The 22216-nt window shown below is 42.7% G+C and overlaps 1 protein-coding gene across 2 annotated transcripts; it reads left to right on the top strand.

Annotated features, from left to right (window-relative positions):
- The first annotated feature begins 512 nt into the window (after nt 1-512).
- IRF4 (interferon regulatory factor 4) lies at nt 513-21361 on the top strand. Of its 2 annotated transcripts, none has more exons than XM_081206570.1 (8): nt 513-881; nt 5529-5715; nt 6140-6228; nt 7663-7804; nt 11411-11521; nt 12952-13305; nt 14414-14526; nt 17444-21361. In XM_081206570.1, the coding sequence occupies exons 1-8, from the start codon at nt 645-647 to the stop codon at nt 17585-17587; spliced, it is 1377 nt and encodes a 458-aa protein (XP_081062696.1). In that variant the 5' UTR covers nt 513-644; the 3' UTR covers nt 17588-21361. The 2 variants fall into 2 exon arrangements, with proteins under 2 accessions (XP_081062696.1, XP_081062697.1); XM_081206571.1 differs by having other exon boundaries at nt 515-881; nt 11414-11521.
- Nucleotides 21362-22216: the final 855 nt, after the last annotated feature.

Raw genomic sequence — 22216 nt, 5'->3', positions numbered from 1 at the left:
AGGAGGGCGGGAGGGGTGGAAAAACGCCGAAGGTGAGGCGACGGCTTCGACCGGCAGGTTCTTCAGGGGCAGCAGACACACCTCCCCCCCCCTTTCTATGCCCCCTGTCCTTCTCTCCTGGTGGGGAGGGCGGCACCATTTTGTGGCTCGCCTCAGGGGCCGCTCTGAAGTGTTTGCGAGGAGAGGAGGTGCGCGCGAGGGAGACGCGGCATAAGCAGGGGCTACTCTGTGTTGGCGCCAAACGAGCGAACGGTCTCTCTGCTTCCTCGTGAAACGGGTCTCTCTCTCTCACTCTGGATACCAGGAGTGCTAACTTGACCCTGCGACCGTGGGCGCCGTGAAGTGTGCATGGTGGCCCTGGCACCGAAATTTGTGGTTGGGAAATTTGGTGGGTGCTTGGGAGACCGTGGTGGACACCGGCGCCCCCGAACTTCGCTTGCCCGCTAGCAAAAGGTGGGCGTGGAGAAGAAGTTCGCGCTTCTCCCGCTAAACTTGCGGAATGGCGCGTTCTGTGGGCTAGAGAGAAAGGAGAGCCCGGAGTCGCTGAAGCGCGCGCACGCGTGTCTGGCGCGTGGCACGTGACCCTTCTCCCTCCCATCAACAGGGGAGGCGCCGGAGCAGGCGACGTCGGCTGGGCGCGTGGCATGAACCTGGAGAGCGAGCGCGGCATCCACAGCACCAGCGAGGGCGGCGGCGGCGGCGGGATGAGCTCGGTGAGCTGCGGCAACGGGAAACTCCGCCAGTGGCTGATCGAGCAGATTGACAGCGGCAAGTACCCGGGCCTGGTGTGGGAGAACGACGAGAAGAGCATCTTCCGCATCCCCTGGAAGCACGCGGGCAAGCAGGACTACAACCGAGAGGAGGACGCCGCTCTTTTCAAGGTAAGGGGTTGGCCCCGGTTCAGGCGCGCGCCAGATTTCGCAGATTTTGCGATCCAGTGGCTTGGATCTCAGCCAGAGGCGAAGGGGCTGTTTGCATTTCCTTGCGCAAGTTTGGCTCCAGTCTCCCATCAGAAGCAAAGTGTACATTTACTTGGAAATGGCCCGTGCTTTTAAGTGGAACTGGTTCCAGATTTAGGGTCAGGTGCAGTTAGATGATTTAGGACCATTGGGTAACGTACATGGAATTGGCTCTTTTATCTTGTCAACAGTCTGCAAGGTAGACAAGACAGGTTTGGCTGAGGCCACTCAGAGAACTTCCTGGCTGATTTGGGATATGAACCTAGAGCTCAATTGGTCCAACTCCACCCTCTGTCCACTTTCATCCACACTGGCAAATTCCACAAAGGCGCAGGGTCCTTTAGCCTGTAACAAGTGAAAGTACATTTTCCCTAGCAGTAGAGGCTCACCTGTGACTAGTTAAAGAAATGGTATTTGATGTTCCCTAAACTGTGTGTAGACTGAAGAAACCAAGAGGTAGATTGGACTCTGCCCTCTTAGAATTGCTGGAGAGTGGAATTACGAGGGTCCTTTATTTTAGGGCATTTCTTTTCTCTGACTTTAAGAGAGAAATTAAATGATCACCAATCAATGATGGAACTATCTTTTCTACCCAACTAGCATCCTAGATGCTTCTGAATTAAAATGCCAGCCAAGCTGCTTTCCTGTCACACTTGAAAGAGTCCTTCCATGTTCCACAATTCCCTCTTCCTTATTTGATTAACTACCCCAAGGCGTGACTCTTTATGGCTGCAATGATGCTCTGAGTTGCACAAACTTGCATTCTGTAGACATCAATGGAACTTGTGTACAATTTTGAACAGGATTGCAGCCTTTGTCATTAAACTTCAGCAAGCACCATAATAACTGTTTAGCAAGACTTCCTTTTTAAAACTCCTTCCGTTGATTGTTATTGAATAGCATTACCTGGAGCAACACTGTTCCATTTCTGCTAAAATGAATGTAGCTAATTACTGTTAATAGTAACTCATTTTTAAAAGCATCCATTTACGCTACTGGTTGAATCCACAAGCAACGCCTTCCCTCCTTAATTACTCAGCCTTAATGTTAAACGTTGGTATGGCTTTCTTAGCTTTGTGTACTGAACTCATACTGTGACATGTCTTTTTAAAAAGCCATCTCTTGACTTGAAAATAGTTTTTAACTTTTAGCTACCTGCAGACTAGACTGGACTTGGCAGAAGTTATTTCCACCTCAGCATGATATGAAACAAGAGTTCATAACTCCTGACTACAGTGGTACCTCGGGTTACAGACCCTTCAGGTTACAGACTCCGCTAACCCAGAAATAGTGCTTCAGGTTAAGAACTTTGCTTCAGGATGAGAACAGAAATCGTGCTCCGGCAGCGCAGCGGTAGCAGGAGGCCCCATTAGCTAAAGTGGTGCTTCAGGTTAAGCACAGTTTCAGGTTAAGAACGGACCTCCGGAACGAATTAAGTACTTAACCCGAGGTACCACTGTATAGCACATCCAAAGGGTCACAGATTCCACATCCCAATTATGAAAGATTGAGTGGCTTTACAACCTTGCTCCCATTGTGTGCTGTCTGCAAGCAGGGCTCTTATTGAACTCTGCACCACACAGAATGAGAAGACTAGAAGAAGCTGGGACCGCATCTGCCGCCATAGCTGCATTATTATTTTTTGTTTAGTCAGAGAGACCATAGCTGAGTGGTAAAGCATCTACTTTGCATGCAGAAGGTCCCTGGTTGGATCTCTGGCGTCTCAAAGTAGGGCTGGGGGAGACAGCAGGTGGACCAATGAGTCTGACTTTGGTTAAAATACCTAAGGTCCTAAAAAATCTGCCATTCCTTCTGCCTGCATAGAATCTCTGGCATCTTTCTGAGAGGCAGTGTGGTATAGTGGTTAGAGCGCTGGACTAGACACAGGTTCTCATCTCTGCTCAGGCCTGGAACTTAACTGGGTGACTTTGGGCCAATCACACACTCTCTGTCCAACCTGCCTCACAGGGTTGTTGTGAAGATAATACAGAGAAGGGGAGGACTGTGTCCTTGAGCTCCTTGGAGGAACAAGGTGGGATAAAAATGTGATAATAAATACACAAATAAAAACAGGAAAGCTTATAGGTGGTTAACTGCAGCCTGATTTATATATCTATTATAATACTGCACCCCTGCTTTCTCCACTCACCAACTGCCTGCCATTCCCTCATTAACCTCTTAGACTTTGAGCTTCCCACATCATGCTCACTTTTTCACCTTTGGGAACTCACTTCTGCCTTCTGTTCTGAAGTCCCGCTTTGCACCCATTTTCACCTTCACCCCATGCTTTCACCTCCCCTTCCTTTTGTGCAACTCGCTCCCACTGCACACAAACCACTTGCATGGTAACATTCTGTATCCTCCTCCCACACATCACAACTACTAAGCACCCTTTTCGTCTTCTGCCCAGTTATGAAGCTACTCTCCTCCTATTCTGCAGACTTTTAATGACCCAACAGTGGTACCTCGGGTTACATACACTTCAGGTTACATACACTTCAGGTTACAGACTCCGCTAACCCAGAAATATTACCTCGGGTTAAGAACTTTGCTTCAGGATGAGAACAGAAATCGTGCTCCGGCGGCGTGGCAGCAGCAGCAGGCCCCATTAGCTAAAGTGGTGCTTCAGGTTAAGAACAGTTTCAGGTTAAGAACGGACCTCCGGAACGAATCAAGTACTTGCATCTTCAACCCCATTCCCATGCCTCTCGCACCCTCCATCTGCACCCCAGCTATCACCTTCACTCCCTTTTCCCTGCCACCCTTCTCTTCACTTTTCTCAACTCTTCCGTGCACACAGAGCATTCCATTTTCATGCTTCCTCTCTCCTATTCTACACCCCATTTGCACAGGGCTCTGTGCTCTTTCTTTCTCACATGTGAAGCAGCTGAAGAATGGAAGAGGGAGAAGTTTGAGTACAGCAAGAAGGGAGATACACTGAAAGAGGAAAAAGTGGCTGTTTTAAACAGTGGCAGAAGTTTGAGGAAAGTGGGGAGTGGATAAAAACAGAGGAAAATGGTGATTTTAAACAACAACAGTAAAGCAGGGATGGCGTGACAGTGAGGGTATTCTTTTTTAAAACAAACAAATTTTAACAAGAAAAAATAGCAGAGATGGGTACAACACAAAAGATAATACCAAAAAGAAAACACAACAACAACAACAACAACATAATTTATTATTTGTACCCCGCCCATCTGGCTGGGTTTCCCCAGCCACTCTGGGCGGCTTCCACAGAAACCAAAAATACACTAAAATATCACACATTAAAAACTTCCCTGAACAGGACTGCCTTAAGATGTCTTCTGAATGTCAGGTAGTTGTTTATCGCTTTGACATCTGATGGGAGGGCGTTCCACAGGGCGGGCGCCACTACCGAGAGCCTTTCCAAACTCCCTTCTTACTGTACTCAAATATTGCTTTAAAATGCCAGTGTGGTGTAGTGGTTAAGAGCGGTAGTCTCGTAATCTGGTGAACCGGGTTCGATTCCCCGCTCTTCCACATGCAGCTGCTGGGTGACCTTGGGCCAGTCACACTTCCCTGAAGTCTCTCAGCCCCACTCACCTCACAGAGTGTTTGTTGTGGGGGAGGAAGGGAAAGGAGATTGTTAGCCGCTGTGAGACTCCTTAAGGTAGTGATAAAGCGGGATATCAAATCCAAACTCTTCTCTTCTTCTTCTTCTACTTCCTCCCCCACATTGTCTTCCTCCCCGACCCGCTTGCTCTGCTCAAACTTTTGCCATTCTTTAAAATCACTACTTTGTTCCTCTCAGTGTTCCTCCATCCATGCTTTACTGAAACTTCTGCTGTTGTTTAAAGCACCCACCATTCCTTACTTTCAGTGTCTCTCCTTTCATGCTGTACTCAAACTTCTCCATCTTCCATTCCTCAGTTGCCTTAGGCGAGAGAGATAAAGGACACAGATTCCTCAAATATTCCAAAGTATCTTTATACAATGCCACTGTTTAAAATTGCTTTCCCCCCTCTCAGTGTTCCTCCAAGCTATCCCACCATGACCTCATGCAAATTCAGAATTGTGATGCAGCACTACAGATCCTTCAACGGATTACATTTTTATTATATAAAAATCACACACACACACACACACATTTTATATACTATTCTTCTAAGCTGCCCTGTGCTCCATACTGGAGGAACGGTGGGACAGAAACTATCTAATTCATAAATGAAGAAATAATACATGTTGTGCCTACTCCATGCTGTTTTGCAGTGAACTAAAATAGCACAGGGCCTTTGCAAATGGCACAGGGTCTATATACTTCCTGTAGAACTGAAGTATCTACTATGAATCTAGAACGACATCTAGTTCTTTTTCTGCAGTCTTCTCTGCTGGGTCCTGAAAAATTGCACTGCGTTGGAAATTTGGTTTGTAGCTGAGCTTTGCCTAGGGAAGTGAAAATCTTATAGCAGCAGGGGAAAAGCTAGTGTTAGTCCCATCAGAGAACTTCCATGATGAACACACGTATCGTACAGTATTTATATTGTTGAGTATAGGTATGTTTAAAGGAGTTTTTAAAAACAAGATGTTAACCACCATCAATATTTCCAGGCTTGGGCTCTGTTTAAAGGGAAGTTCAGGGAAGGCATTGATAAGCCAGATCCCCCTACCTGGAAAACAAGACTGCGGTGTGCTTTGAACAAGAGCAATGACTTTGAAGAACTCGTTGAAAGAAGCCAGCTGGATATATCAGACCCCTATAAAGTGTACAGAATAGTACCAGAAGGAGCAAAAAAAGGTAATCTTGTATTATACGAAACAATCCCATTTATTGAGATGGTGCTGGGGTGGGATGGGGATATACAACAGCGCTATAATTACTTTAAGCCATAAAGTTTGGTGAATTAAAAATCTAATGCTTGTTTATATAGGTTTACAATAGAAGCACCTAGGGTTCAAATGGCTGATGCATTTCTGCCTGATTCTGTAAGCAAATAAATTATACAATTCAGGTGATTTGCATGTATGTTGTCTTTTATCCTGATAAAGTTTTCCAGTGACAGACTTCTAGATTTATCCCCTATCAGTAAAGCATACCAACAAACTTCATGGCTATGAAGTAGACCGAAGCAATAACAATGTCGTTTTTAATGTGCAAGCTACTTTTCTCACAAGGTTCTTCAAGATACACATGCGTAAATCTCCCTGTTTTATATACACAGGAGCAAAACAGCTTAGCATGGAAGATCCCCAAATGATTATGAATAATACTTACACCATGAACTCGTCTTACTCTGCACTACCACCTCAGGTATGTATAAATACATATATATAATACGGATGTATTTTAGCTTTGATGTCAAATGATGAAGATGTACTGATACCATTGCTGTTTCATTCCTTGATCTAGTGTTAGATTGAAAAAGAGTACCAAAGAGTACAAATACAACTTAAGGAATGTTCTCAAAGAGTTCATAGGTGTTGCTGTGATTCAATTTTTTTTTGAACCCATACTATTAGCTCTTATTACATTTCATATCTGTTTCATCATTTGCAGTCCAAGTATTCATCTTCATACATTTCAAATATTTACACCCCCCTGTAAATGTCATTTAAAAAAATTTAATTAACAACGCTGGCTGTGCACCAATGCATCAGTTTTGTTTGCGCTTCCTCTTCCAAGGGGACCTTGGGTGCTGTATCTTCATTATTTGCAGGGGAGAACCTAAGGATCGGTGGTGAAACACATCTTTTGTGTGCATAGAGTCCCATGTTCTGCCCCCTGGCACCTGTACTCAGATAGTCTCTGGTAGCAGGCTTTGGAGAGAACACTGCGCAAGACTCTGGAGAGCATTTTGTGTTTGGACATTTTGAGGATGGGATGTAGAAATGAGGATGGGTGGGAAAGCTGAAGATTCTGTCTGCAATTGACTATAACTTATATGGGGACACGGGTGGCACTGTGGGTTAAACCACAGAGCCTAGGACTTGCCAATCAGACGGTTGGTGGATCGAATTCCCGTGACAGGGTGACATCCCTTTGCTCGGTCCCTGCTCCTGCCAACCTAGCAGTTTGAAAGCACATCAGAGTGCAAGTAGATAAATAGGTATCGCTCCGGCGGGAAGGTAAATGGCATTTCCGTGCGCTGTTCTGGTTCACCAGAAGCGGCTTAGTCATGTTGGCCACATGACCCGGAAGCTGTATGCCAGCTCTCTCGGCCAGTAAAGCGAGATGAGTGCCACACCCCCAGAGTCGTCCGCGACTGGACCTAATGGTCAGGGGTCCCTTTACTTTAAAACCATTATGTGATGTGTGGGACACCACAGACTGACCCTGCACACTTTATTCATGGCTAAGTAACTGGTTTGACAGCACTGGAAGGACCACACAGCTGCTTTGAGAGCTCATTGGTTGGAGGACCTTTCTTCTCCTGCAGCATATGAGAACATTACTTTTGTCTAAAGTTGTAAGGATCACAACTATTCTGAGATCTTGGACCCCTACTCAGAGCTGTTTGCCTGACTTGCATGCCATATCTGTCAATGCCTCTCCCGTCCTCTTTTGTTATTTTGTATTATTGGTTTTGGCCACACATACCTGCCTTTTGCAAAATTGCATTGTGAATTGACATACTTTGCTTATGTGTTTTCTTTCTTCTTCTTAGAACTGTGATGGAAAACCTTTTTTAAAAAATTGCATTAAAAAAACACCACCACATTATGTAATATTTTGTTAAACATGCAGGTGCCAAGCTACATGGTGTCTCATGACCGTAATTGGAGGGACTATATGCCGGAGCAGTCACACCCCGATATCTCCTACCAGTGTGCAAGTGTTCCTTTTGCAGCTCGCAACCACCATTGGCAAAGCCCAGCATGTCAGAACGGTAAGAAGATTCCAGTGTTTTTAGACAGAGCTGTATCTGGTGGTTATTTAAATTGCGAAAGAAGTTGTGGTTCCTGACACAGTGGCTGTGTCCATGTGGTTGTGAATAAGGTGTAAAGTGGATTTCCTCATTCATTTCATTAGAAGACACTGCTCAGTACATCCAGCACTTTGTGTATGTAAACATCCCCTCTTCATTGAAATGAATGGGGAAACCTTGGGAAGTGGGAAAACTCTATATGTGCATTCCACTGTTGGAAGAAAGTACAATGGTATGAATGAGATTAGGCAGCCAAAAGTAAGGACTTTAAAACCTCATTTAAGGGATAGGCAAGCACTTGCAAGATCCCTCTCACTGAAATCAATTGGACTTGCAGAAGTGGTTAACTTTGGAGCATGTTCTAAGGTTACATTACAATGAGCACTCAGTATAAGAAAATGGTGCAATCTCCACAGGAGTGTGGAGTGCTTTTACTTTGAAGGTTCAGAATAATGGATGAGGCAAAGTAGGTAAGTCAAATGGGCCTATTTCTGATGGTGCACATAATGAAAGCTTTTCAGTGTTGACAAAACTGATGTTATTCTGCTGCATAAGAGCCAACCCCTAGGGGTTGAGGTCTTTTTGACTCCCCAAAATAAAATATTTCCGGAGGCCAGGGCCCTCCAAATTTCATGGGCATTGCCATTCAAATGGTGTGTGTGCACCACATCATGTGATCAATTATGTAGGGCGGGGCTTACCTGCATCCTCCTGTATTTTAGCCAGGTTGGCACCCCTGTTCTGCAGAGTGGGGTCACCAACATGGTGCATGCAAGCACACATGTGCCTGCCAAAGCTTTTCCTGGTGCCCACAGTAACCCCTCCTCACACCACACCCATTGTAGTCTGGCCTGGAAGAAGAAGAAGAAGAGTTTGGATTTGATATCCCGCTTTATCACTACCCAAAGGAGTCTCAAAGCGGCTAACATCCTCCTTTCCCTTCCTCCCCCACAACAAACACTCTGTGAGGTGAGTGGGGCTGAGAGACTTCAAAGAAGTGTGACTAGCCCAAGGTCACCCAACAGCTGCATGTGGAGGAGCGGAGTCGCGAACCCGGTTCCCCAGATTACGAGACTACCGTTCTTAACCACTACACCACACTGGCTCTCTCAGAAAAGACTTCTTTCTTTTCTATTGCAACCCAAAAAAAATCACCCTCCCCTCCTGCAATTAGTTTTTTTAAAAAATAAAACACTATGATAGAAGGCTTTCCCCAAGCCTAATTGCCTGTGTGTGTGTGTGTGTGTGTGTGTGTGTGTGAGAGAGAGAGAGAGAGAGAGAGAGAGAGAGAGAGAGAGAGAGAGAGAGAGAGAGAGAACTTCCTGGAGTGGGTTAACCAGTTCCTGCTCAGCCACACTCTCCAGGAAGATGACGCCCCTCCCCTTGCCAAAAACAAATTAAACTTGAAAAAAGGCTGAAACACTGTTCCCTGTTGGAGGGCAGATGGGGTTGAGAATGGATGATTGTGGGGCATGTATATTTGCATGGCTATGGAGTGTGCATAGAATCATAGAACTGTGGAGCTGGAAGGGACCGTGAGGGTCATCTAGTCCAACCCCCTGCAATGCTGGAATCTTTTGCCCAGCGTCAGGCTCGAACCCATGGCCCTGAGGTTAAGAATTTCATGCTGTACCAAATGAACCCTGCCAGCTGCCTGTGTGGTTGCAGTGCGGTGCCAATGCCTATTACTCAGGTTTCCAAAATTGGCAATCGCTGCTCCAAGTGCTTCATAAACATGGAATGTGTTCAGTGAAGCCTGTCAAATAAAAGCATATTGCTTTATTAATTTTTGGCTTCCCTCTTTCACCTACTAGCTCATGAGTGAATCTGGCTGATTTCAACGCAATACAAAGATACATTATAAATGAACAGATATTTAAGGCACAATGATACACCCCAAGTCAACCACTTCTCTAAGTCCTATTGATTTCTGTGGTAGAGTTTATCACTTAGATGCTTTTGCATCTCTTTCAATCCTAACCATGAATCATTAAAGCTGAATGCCTGAAGAACCCCCTTGAGGGTTTCCTAGCTCTGTGACATCACAAAGCCAGCTGATCCTATGCAAAGTAGGTTTTAGTTTTAAACTTGCACAACCGGGCATTCTTGCTTTTCTCTTTCTAAGTGCTTGGCCTAAGAGGGACAAGTAGATTTGGATGCAATCTGGTGAAAGCATTCCATACTGTTTCCAATGCTGTATAAATGTTAAATCTGCCTTCACTCTAAGGCTGCAAGCCTGTGCGATGTAGTAATTAGAGGGCTGAACTAGGATCAGAGTGACCCAGGTTTAAATTCCCATTCCACCAGAAAATTTACTGGGTGATGTTGGACTAGTCACTATCTCCCAGCTTGGCCTGCCTCATAGCAGTGCTGCCAATTCCAGGGGGGCCCAGGGGCCCAGACACCCACAAATTATTTTTGCTGTGGGTGCCCAGCCTCTAGCCCCTGCCCATGCCGCCTGCTGCCTTGCCTCTGGCCCTGTGCTCTGCCGCAGGGTCTCTGTTGGGGCCCATTACGGCTGCAGACATGCTTCCAGAGTGCGACTGCTGCTGCAGCAGGCCCCAATAGAGGCCCTGCGACAAAGGTGCAGGCACTGGCAAAGTTGCCACTGCGGCAGCAGAGCACACATGCGCCATAACATTGCATTGCGGTACGGCATCACAGCGTCACATTATGACATCATAGCGTGCATGCGCTGGGCACCCACAGTCTGGGGCCCAAGTTGGCACCACTGCCCCATAAGGCTTTTATGAGAATAAAGTGGATAGAACCACATGTGCCACTTTGAGCACCTTGGAGGAGCGAGATACTAAACACATTTACAGTGGTACCTCGGGTTAAGTACTTAATTCATTCCAGAGGTCCGTTCTTAACCTGAAGCACCACTTTAGCTAATGGGGCCTCCTGCTGCTGCCGCGCCGCCGGAGCACGATTGCTGTTCTCATCCTGAAGCAAAGTTCATAACCCGAGGTAATATTTCTGGGTTAGCGGAGTCTGTAACCTGAAGTGTATGTAACCTGAAGCATATGTAACCCGAGGTACCACTGTACTAGAAAATAAGCCCCTGAAGTCAATCCCAGTGCCATGCCTCTTCTGGAGTCATGCAATGGTTTAAAGCAGCCTTTCTCAACCTGTGGGTCCGCAGATGTTGTTGAACTACAACTCCCATCACCCCTAGCTAGCAAGGCCAGAGCTCAGGGATAATGGGAGTTGTAGTCCAACAACATCTGGGGACCCACAGACTGAGAGCCGCTGGTTTAAAGCATCCATGAGGTACCACTTAGTGTGAGGAAGTACAGAAGCACCAAGGGATCCATCTCTGCAGCCAGCAGAAGGCCCTCCCAACTCAGCCAAAACATCCAGAGTCCAGGAGAAGGGAAGCATCTGCCAAGGTTTTCGTAAACTACCTGGGAGCTCTGCTGAAAGACAGCATATAGACAAGCAAACAAAATGTGTTCAGGTCTAAATGGAAGGTGAATTTCTCAGACTGGAGGGAGAAAGCCTTCAATGGATTTTGGACTGCTTGGCAGCATAGTTTGTGAACAGAAACCTTTTTGTTTGTGAAAGCAGGTTGTCAGGTAACTGGAACCTTTTACGCTTGTGCGCCACCCGAGGCACAGACTCCTGGGATCCCAATAGAGACGAGCATAAGGTCTGGTGAAGCTCTTCCATTGTCAGGTATATAAATAATTCAACAATTGGCAAGTAGCAATGAATTCATGAGAGCCCTCTCATAACTTTCACACACACACACACACACCCTTTCCCCGTGAGCTCAGATGAGAGGATAACTGTGAAATTTCCATCAATGTTTGGTTCTCTGATTTGGTTTAAAAAAATGCAACGTGAATGCAGGGTGTGCATAAATGTTGGTTGTCCACATATATATGAAGTGTGGAGAATGTTCACAGACAACATGAACAAGGAATTTTGTGCAGTGCCCAGTCAATATGCGTTGAATTTTGGGCAATGCCTAGTGAATGTGCCCGGGTTCCACATGATGTTGGAAAAAGGTGGCCAAAGTCAATTAAGGTGGTGTGTTTATTGGCCAGTCAAAGCAGGAAGCAACTAGAAAGAGCTCCTCCTCAATAGAAGTTCCTATCTGTGGAGTTCTCTCCCAAGGATGACCTGTCTACCACCAACCATGTTATTCTTTCAGTGTTAAGCAAAGGATTATCCCAGACACTTGAATATATTTTCCTCTCTTTAGTTGGTTGTTAAATATTTTATATTATTTTTGAAAACTGCTATGGAAGTTCCACTGAAGAGCCGCATATAAATATTTAAATAACCAAAATTATCCTGTCGGGGACTATGTGGATTACCCAGGCGATCAGTGAAACATATGTGGAGGTGTTGCACATCAACCAGGCATTAAAGTACAACTGATCAGTTAATTTCCCCCCAAATCATTTGGCAACGACTCATACCTTCGGCTGTAACATTCCCTGTTAATTGTTTGGTAAACTTTCTCCATGCTGTCATGTGAGTGTACATTATGACTGATGTTCATGCACAACTACTAGTCAATTCCCATTAATGTACATGTTGACAAGAATTCCGTACCGCTTAAGCATTTGCACAAAGTTATTTTTAGTGGCGTGTTTGTAGATGTGTTATCTTGGTGTAAGGGTGGCTGATTTCACTAACTGTAGCTCTTGCTGCCCGTACCTACAGCACAGCAGCCATATTTATTACTTGTTCCAATGCTCCACCACCAAAAAAAACCCCCATGGAACAGCTACCTATCAGTTATCAAGTAGCCTGCCTTTTGACTTGGCCAACAAGTCATAGCTCAACTCAGTGAATCATAGGAATCACTATGCCAATATCCTCACAACCAGCATTTCCCCAGCTAATCTGCTGTGTGGCACAATCTTACACATGTTTAAGTCCCACTGTGCTTAATTTCCTAGCAAGTGTATTTAAAATTGTATATGCATTCTCAGGTTCCAAGTCTGCCACTGAAAAGTGGTTTGAAGCCACATCTCCGAGATGCTATGTGCAACTCAACCTCAATGCTTCATAGCTTCCTTGTAGACGTTACATGACATGCCATTGTCTGGTGTCCAACGGTTAACAACAATTTTGCATAAATATGCTTTCAGATTGTCGATTGCACATCTGTCTATATTACCACGAAACTCTTGTGAAAGAAGTCACTACTTCAAGTCCTGAGGGGTGCAGAATATCTCATGGCCAAAGTTATGAGGTCAGCGGGCTGGACCAAGTTCTTTTCCCTTATCCAGAAGATCACAACCAGAGGAAAATAACTGAAAAATCCTTAAGCCACCTGGAAAGGGGAGTAATACTCTGGATGACACCTGACGGACTCTATGCTAAGAGACTTTGCCAAAGCAGGATCTATTGGGATGGGCCTCTGGCATTTTGCAACGACAGGCCTAACAAATTGGAAAGGGAGCAGACATGCAAACTTTTTGATACTCAGCAGTTTTTGTCAGGTATGTATATTACTGTCATAAATGCATCCTTGTAGGTTGGTAGGTTGTGTAATGCAAGCTTCTTCGTTTGTCATAGCAGTGGGTTTCAGAAGGAGTTGGATGCACATTCCCTCTATTTGACCATAGCATGAGCTGAAATATTACCTAATTTGCTAAAAATTTCTAATTAGCCTTCACTTGAGAAATGTAATGTCAACTCACCAGTTGTCCTACTGTCGGCTAATAATGCTCCTCACACACATTTTTTTGCCTGCTAGTCAGTGGTGTAATATTTCAGAAGGTCCCCCCCCTTATCTTATCTGCATTCTTAAATGCTCCTTTAGTCTTTGGTGTCCAGGGTGCTAACACTTACAGTTGTACAGTATGTATAACTTTTAGTATGTACAACACTGGCTGTTTTGCAATGAAAATAACATTGTGCAGCTTCAGGTTTTACTTTGGTGAGATCAAATGGGCTAATATAAACACATCTGCTTTATTAGAGACTGTGATATGTGGACTGGATATAGAAACATCTAGACTGAAATAAACATTTGTTTGTTTTTTTAAAAACAAAATGGAAGCACCATTTTATAGATTTCCCTTTTTGGATTCCAATAGTCTTTATTATAAAATCCCCATAAACCCCCAGTTATACAATTTTGAGTGGAAATATTATAAATTGTAACTCCGCTAAAGGCATGTGGGAGACTTGTGTCTTCTCCATACATATTTTAGAGGTTCTCCTCTAAAATCTGGGGTCTTTTCTGAAAGCCAGCCAGCTCTGGTTTATCCCAGCTTGAGGGTAAATACAGACAACCATGGCATATCTGGAAGCACCCAATAAACTGGAAACAGTAACGTTCTGCCAAATTGAGAGAAATTTTATTATGCTTATGTACCTGATCGGAAAGATGGAGAAGTTTACCATTTTTAACATTGCTGGGTAGGATGTTGCAGATATGTACTGATTTGGATTCTAGATTTTGTTAGGCCTTTTGCCATCTTCATTGCCGCAGAATCTTTTGATCAGTAATATAGGCTGATTTTCCATGATATTTGTTTTTCTGCCATAGCTCTGAAGTTTAGTCCTACATAATAGCTTGAGTATTTTCTGTTGGCTTTCCAGAACTACAAGTATTTGCCCACCATGGGCGGCCGTTGCCTAGATTCCAGATTGTGTTGTGTTTCGGTGAAGAGTTTCCAGATCCACAAAGGCAAAGAAAACAAATTACAGCCCATGTAAGTATAAACGATTTGATTTGCTTGAAACTAGGGTCATGCAAATATATTAAAGGGGGTAAGGTAAATGCTTAAAGTGAATTAAGTTAATCCAATATATTTAAATAAGGTTGAAAAAGAGCATTGAAATGAAATGTAAATCACCACTCTCACAGCTAGGCAGTACAGTATAACTGAAACTTCCTAAAGTACAATCATCGCCTGGAAATATGCAACACCAGTTTCTGAGTGATTCACATCTGTGATTACATTTCTGATTTAAGCTAAACGTTACAACAATTCAAATATTCTGAAATTGGAAGTCACGGTTTATTTCAATAAATAAACTAGACATGAACTATAAAGAGGGGGATTTTGGCTTGCCACCAATTGTTTGTGCCGTGTTGGTGTTTTTATAGCATTCTACAAAGCTGTAATAAATGATGCTATGAGCAAAGTGGATGAGTGGAAATCTTGCCCCCTTACTTCCATAGTGATTCCCTCCTCCCACTTACCTCCTGCTCCCTGCATTTTGTGTCCTTACAGCCAACGCCTTTCATCCTCCTTTATTTAGGGCTATTTAGCTTATAATTGGATAGGGAAGCGGGTGGCGCTGTGGGTTAAATGACAGAGCCTAGGACTTGCCGGTCAGCGGTTCGAATCCCCGCGACGGGGTGAGCTCCCGTTGCTCGGTCCCAGCTCCTGCCAACCTAACAGTTCAAAAGCACCTCAAAGTGCAAGTAGATAAATAGGTACCGCTCCGGCGGGAAGGTAAATGGCATTTCTGTGCGCTGCTCTGGTTCACCAGAAGTGGCTTAGTCATGCTGGCCACATGACCCGGAAGCTGTACGCCGGCTCCCTTAGCCAATAAAGCGAGATGAGCGCCACAACCCCAGAGTCATCCGCAACTGGACCTAATGGTCAGGGGTCCCTTTACCTTTTAGCCTATAATTCACAAAGCTGTTAAGCCAGAACATCAGTGCACCAGTGTCCTAAATGGCTTAAATAGGTTGTGAGTCAGGTTGTCAATTGTGCATTCTATTATAAACAATACTAAGAAACATTCAGCAGAAGAATTAGCTGTACAAGATCACATTATTTGACCAAGGTAATCTTGGAGAAATAAGATAATCTATGTTTTGAGCTTCAATGCAAGTTGTTTCGAAGTACACGTAATACCTTCAATTCTCATATGAGTTACAGTGGTACCTCAGGTTACAGACGCTTCAGGTTACAGACGCTTCAGGTTACAGACTCCGCTAGCCCAGAAATAGTTTCTCGGGTTAAGAACTTTGCTTCAGGATGAGAACAGAAATCGCATGGCGGTGGCATGGCGGCAGCGGGAGGCCCCATTAGCTAAAGTGGTACCTCAGGTTAAGAACAGTTTCAGGTTAAGAATGGACTTCCAGAACGAATTAAGTTTTTAACTTAAGGTACCACTGCAACTTTGTCCTGAAAGCTGTGTGTCAACGTAGCCCTGAGTGACTCCTTGCATGAGTGGATTGACTTCTGCCTGCACAACGGGACTCCCCCCCCCCATTCTCCCCCCTTTGCCCACTAAATCTGTTCTCTCTGGAGCTTATTTGGAGGTAGTGCAGGGCATGTGCAGGGGAAGGAATGGGGAAATCCCATTGTGGATAGAAATAATTTTACTCGTAGATTTAAGCAGATACCACCCTATGTTTGGTTGCCGGTCTTTTCTCTCTCTTTTTTTTTACAATTTCCGCTGCAACAATCAACTGTAAAAGTTGATTATGTAAGGAAGATTTAGCTCTTATTGCAACTGATCAAGTAGGCAATTCACATAGTGAAGAGGAATAACATTTCAAACATCCCTACCACTACCTTTGTATGCCTGTGTGGAGTTTTTGCTATCTCCAGGGCTCTGCAGGAGCTCCATACTTTTAGAAAGTCCATGTTCAATAAGGGAAAATATATTTTTGTTGTCATTCACAGTAGGCAGTAGATGTTTCAGGTCAATGTTAGCCCAAGACACATAAAGGATCTCAGACCTGGTATGTTCTGAAGCCTGCACTCGTACATGTGTATAGGCTTCTGTGTACATGAAGCTGTAGTAGAATGCTGGACAGCGCCATGCCTGTTTTTTTAGAAACAAGTCCTGCTGATTTCTGTGGGTCTTGTTCCTAGTAAGTGTGTACAGTGGTACCTCTGGTTACGTACTTAATTCGTTCCGGAGGTCCGTACTTAACCTGAAACTGTTCTTAACCTGAAGCACCACTTTAGCTAATGGGGCCTCCCGCTGCTGCCACCGTGCAATTTCTGTTCTCATCTTGAAGCAAAGTTCTTAACCCGAGGTACTATTTCTGGGTTAGCAGAGTCTGTAACCTGAAGCGTCTGTAACCTGAAGCGTCTGTAACCCAAGGTACCACTGTAACTCATATAATAATTGCAGGTATTACGTGTACTTCGAAACAACTTACGCTGAAGCTCAAAACATAGATCATCTTATTTCTCCAAGATTACCTTGGTCAAATAATGTGATCTTGTACAGCTAATTCTTCTGCTGAATGTTTCTTAGTATTGTTTATAATATACAATTGTTTATAATTAACAACCTGATTCACAACCTAATTAAGCCATTTAGGACACTGGTGCACTGATGTTCTGGCTTAACAGCTTTGTGAATTATAGGCTAAATAGCCCTAAATAAAGGAGGATGAAAGGCGTTAGCTGTAAGGACACTGAAGCGTATGTAACCTGAGTTACCACTGTATATGATTGCTACTGTAAAGAAGCATGTGCTGATAAACTTCAGTATCTTCAGCAAGTCCATTGGAATTGATAAAACTAGATAGAACACAAATGAAATGCTTTCTAATGAGGAACTCTGTTGACTTGTCATGATTAATATATATATTCAATATGAATGAATCAGACCATCTGGCTATGTGTCCCATTAACTTTTCTATCTGTTAAGGTTGAGCCCATGTTTGCAAGGCAGCTATACTACTTTGCACAGCAAAACACCGGACCTTTTCTAAGAGGCTATGATATACCAGAACAAGTCACCAGTTCAGAAGACTACCATCGAGCTCTCCACCATTCCTCCGTTCCGGAATAAGCATGTGAAAATCGGTGCCTTGAAGCATCGTGTTGGATGTTATGCCTAATGCAAGAATCGTTGGTTCACAGCTACATGTTATAAGTAAATGCTTGGATTTCCCCTGGGAAAAGAACAACAACAACAATTAAGTTCAACGAATGGTTGTGGTCAAGCCTAAAAGTATATTACAATGGACACATGCTCTCCTCCCTCATTTTTTTGGATTGCTGTACCTCAGATTCTAACATTGGGGTCAGCGGTGGAAACTGACAAAATACTTCCTATGTTTACATGTTCTTAAAGGGAGGCAGTGTCTTATAGATGACTTGAACTTATTTCAGACTCTTAATTATTTATTTGATTAGATATCTCAGGGCAAGAATTCCTAGACCGAAGCAGCAGCTTACTTAAGATATAAGTGGGTACACAAAAGCACATTATTCAACGAAATGGAATTATTCTGTAATTTTTATAAGTATACTATTTCAAAAACATCTATATAGTCTTTAAAGAAAGTTGCAGTGTACAGGTGTATGGTTGTGGTTTTTTTAAAGAACTATAATTTCTGACATTTTTTCACGTTTTTAAAAAATGTATATTGTCGCTCTTTTGAAAAATAGACATGCGCAGCACATTATGCATCAGGATTATTCCTAGGATAAATGTTTTATTATCATGCTATGTTATTTATGCCATTATATGTCATTTTCATAAAGCTCATTTAATGCTTAGTAAGCAGTCAAAGCTTCTTTCCAATAACTGCTGGATTTGCTGTGCAATCCTATACATGCCTACTGAGAGTTCAGTAGTACCTGCTCCCAGGGTACTTATGTATAGTCCTGCAGCCTCAGGCATTTTAAAAAACAGTTACCAAAGAGTGAAACACATGTTTGCACAGGATTTAAGATGAATCAGTGTAAAGCTATACACAAACCGATTGTGAACTCACAAGCGCACTATAGTTTAATATGAGCCATCTAAGCACTCAAAACAGTTTTTGGACAGATTCACAATTGACTTTATTGTCAGAATTATTTCTTCTGAGTGATAATGTTGACAGACATCGGCACTCATTCAGGACAGAGTTAAGTGCTCCGGTTACATAAGTAACTATGGGACCACAAGTGATTTCCTTTTTTAATATTAAAATTTATTGAATTTCAAAAAAGCAAAACAAAAAGACACAAATCAACTTCAACACACATTTTCCTTAATGTTTTGACTTCCCACCCTTACCTCCATGTTGTTTTTATTTCCATCACTATTTTAATTTTAAAAGCAAAGGAAGGACTGAAATTTCAGGTTATTGGTTATTTGCTTGATCAGACATGTCAGTATCAAAGCAGCATATTCTAATGAATCATAGGAAATAGTCATCAAGATCCCTTCCTTCCTTAAAAACTATTTGTAGGTGTGTGTTTTTTCCTGCATTGAATTATTAAAATTAAAAATGTGTTCTACTTGAATTTCTAATCAGGGACAAATTGTATATTTTTATACAATTGGCAGAAGACCCATGTTCTAACCCCCCACCCCCCGAATTTATACATCTTAAAGATGCATGATGCCTTGGGATATAATATCCATTTCCTTCTCCTAAATAGCTAGTCCCATCACCTGGCACATTTTTTCTTGATGTATTTAGGCTGCAATCCTTATCATGCTTACTACAGAGTAAGGTCCATTGCGGGACTTACTTCTGAGTAAACATGCCTATGACTGTACTATTAATCTTATTCAGCTTGAAAAATTGATAGGCGTTGCATAGATGTTTGGTTCTTTTCAGACATATACATTTGTGGTGTTGATCCATTCAGCAAACAAGCACGTTCTCTCTCTTTCTCTCTCTCATGTGTGACAGACCTTTTTTTTTTGCTTGCAGCCCCCTCCCCTTTATTTTGTTAGTTGTATAAAGAAATGTTATTTCTGAATTCCACTTATGAAATGCAGCTTTTTTTTAGTTTTCAAAGGCTTGATGACTACATCTTTTTCTCATACAAGGCCGTGTGAGATCTGTGTTTATAGCACACTGGTTCATAATTCATTACTTGGAGGACAGTCCTATTGATTTGAATGGAACATATTTCCAAGTGGTACAGAAAGCACTTCAGTGGCAACTATGGAATAAATGTATATATAAATGGAAAACGCTGGTGCGTGCTGTGAACTACTTCAGACTGGATTCGAGCACTTTTATCTAAGGTGGCATACAGATTTCCATAGCATGAGCATTTTGTGTGTGCGTGTTTTCTCCTACAGATAAGGAACTGAAGCAACTTTCAACTGAATGGACACTCTTGCTGTTTTTTAAGAGGGTTCTTTTTAAAAAGGTGAAATCCCCCCCCCCATAGTAGAAAAGAATGGGAAAGATGGCCAACTGAACTAGTAGCATTCAGTTTGCTGTCCAGTACATCTTTCAAATGACTTTTACAGGCATAAGAACTCAGACCTGAGCTATGGGAGGCAAGAACAGTAATTTTGATTTCCAAGATATTTCTGTATACAGCCTCGTCTTCACTATAAGGAGTTGCAAAGGTTACCAAGAACCAAATTGTGTTTTGAATATCCAAGGCAGAAGGGAGTGCTTTTTCCTACTGATTCATTTATGCAAATTGAGCTTTTGCAGTGTCTTATCTTATGGGGTATTTTTAGCATTGGAAGGAAGCTCAACGTTAGCAATTTGTTTTAGGATTGCCAATACTTTTTGGGGGAAATGTATGGAAACCACAGTTGGAAATGGCTTTGGCAAACATGATATATGCAAATAGCTGTGTCCCAGAATCCAGAAAAGTGATACCTGTATTATTTCAATGGGCTGCAATATTCGTTTGTATTTAAACACAAATGAATTTTGGAAGACTGCAGTTTTGAGCCAAGGAATATATTTTCTGCTTACTATTTTCAAGCAAAACCACCCTTTTCCAACTGCCCTACCCACACTGTTCCGCATATGTGCCCTGCTTCTATGTGGAACACATTGGGGAGAAAAGCCACTGGGGAGAAGGAATTTTGAGCAGAAAAAGTGATGTCAAAAAAAGGGATGAGAAGCTCTGTTTCCATTCACCCACCCTCGGTTCAAACTCTGTTCATCAATTTGAAGTTGCTTGCCAATTAAAAGAGGTCAGGGTGATGTAACAGACCTTTCTGTGTAATGTTGAGTTTGCCCTTAAGCGAAATCTTAAATCTCAAAATTATTTGGGTTTTGTTGGATCGTGCCTTCTGTATTGTTTTGAGGTACAGTGTTTACAATTTCTAACCACATTTCTTTTTTAAGCAAGTTCCATAGCTCTTAAACGAAACTTCCTTTTAAGTATTTGGGATCACAGGTGTGCTCATTTAGTTTCAAGCTTTTATTTTGTCTAGTTTCTGCAGGAGCAGCCGAGGAAGGTTATAATAGAACAGAGAGAATTACTGGATCAAGTTGTTTATGAATACAGTGGTACCTTGGTTTAAGAACAGTCTTGTTTAAGAACAATTTGGTTTACAAACTCTGCAAAACCGGAAATAGTGTCTTGGTCTGAGAACTTTATCTCTGTCTAAGAATGGAAACTGAACAGTGGGAGGGCACTGGCGGCGGGAGGCCTCATTAGGGAAAGCGCTCCTCGGTTTAAGAACAGTTTCGCTTTAAGAACGGACTTCCGGAATGGATTAAGTTTGTAAACCGAGGTACCACTGTATTGGCTAGTAGTAGAACAGAGCTATAAATGTACTATTAATAGTGGAAAAAAGAAAGCTGGATTTTTGAGACATTGTTTGAAATGTAACATTGTAAAATAAAGTGATGAATTTTTAGTCTCTTTCCCAGTGTTGCTTTCAAACACATCAATGGCTAAAAGGGGGTGGGGGCTTCTGAACAACTTCCTGTTTCTGTTCAAATTCTGATTACTGTATATCCTCTTGAGGTCTACTTTCTTCCTGCTGTTGAAAACTTATCTCAAGTCTTTTAGCAGCTCATAAGAATGTAAGTAGATTCCTGCTAGATAAGACAGAAAGACCATCTAATCTAGCATCCAATTCTCCCAGAGACCAGCTAAGACATGAATGAAGGGTATGAATGAAGCATCATTCTTCCCACTTGCAACTGAGGTTCAGAGGCATATTGCTTCTGCTACTGGAGGTAGTTACACAACCATCACAGCGAGTAGCCTAGCCTTACCCTCCATGAATTTGTCTAAACCCACTTTAAAGCCCTCCAGGTTGGTGGTCATTACTATATATTGTGGTGGCAAATTCCATTGTTTTATGCAATCATATACACTTATCTCTCTCTTTTTCTTCTTTTTACTTTTATTGATAAATGCAATACTTACAAACACAAACCAGAACACTAAACACACTTATTATACATAGATACATACACCTCTCAACTTAGATTACAAAAAAGAAAACGAACATACAAACTAAACATACAGACATAAATTTTGACTTCCCTCCACCTATATGTGGCTTCCTTTGTTTCTTCTTTTCACTGTGTTATCAATATTATTTTTGACTATCTCATCTTATACCCATTTCTTCTTAATTTTTTAACTCTATAAGTTTCATTCATTGCATATTGATATATTAATACCAGAACAATATTTTTTTGATGTATTCCTTCACGCCAAGTCCACTCCCCTATCAGTTTTTGGTCTGATTGGCCCCTTA

This window comes from Podarcis bocagei, assembly GCF_964188305.1.
Source record: "Podarcis bocagei genome assembly, chromosome: 8".
Taxonomy (NCBI): domain Eukaryota; kingdom Metazoa; phylum Chordata; class Lepidosauria; order Squamata; family Lacertidae; genus Podarcis; species Podarcis bocagei.
This window is presented reverse-complemented; position numbering and strand designations above follow the sequence as displayed.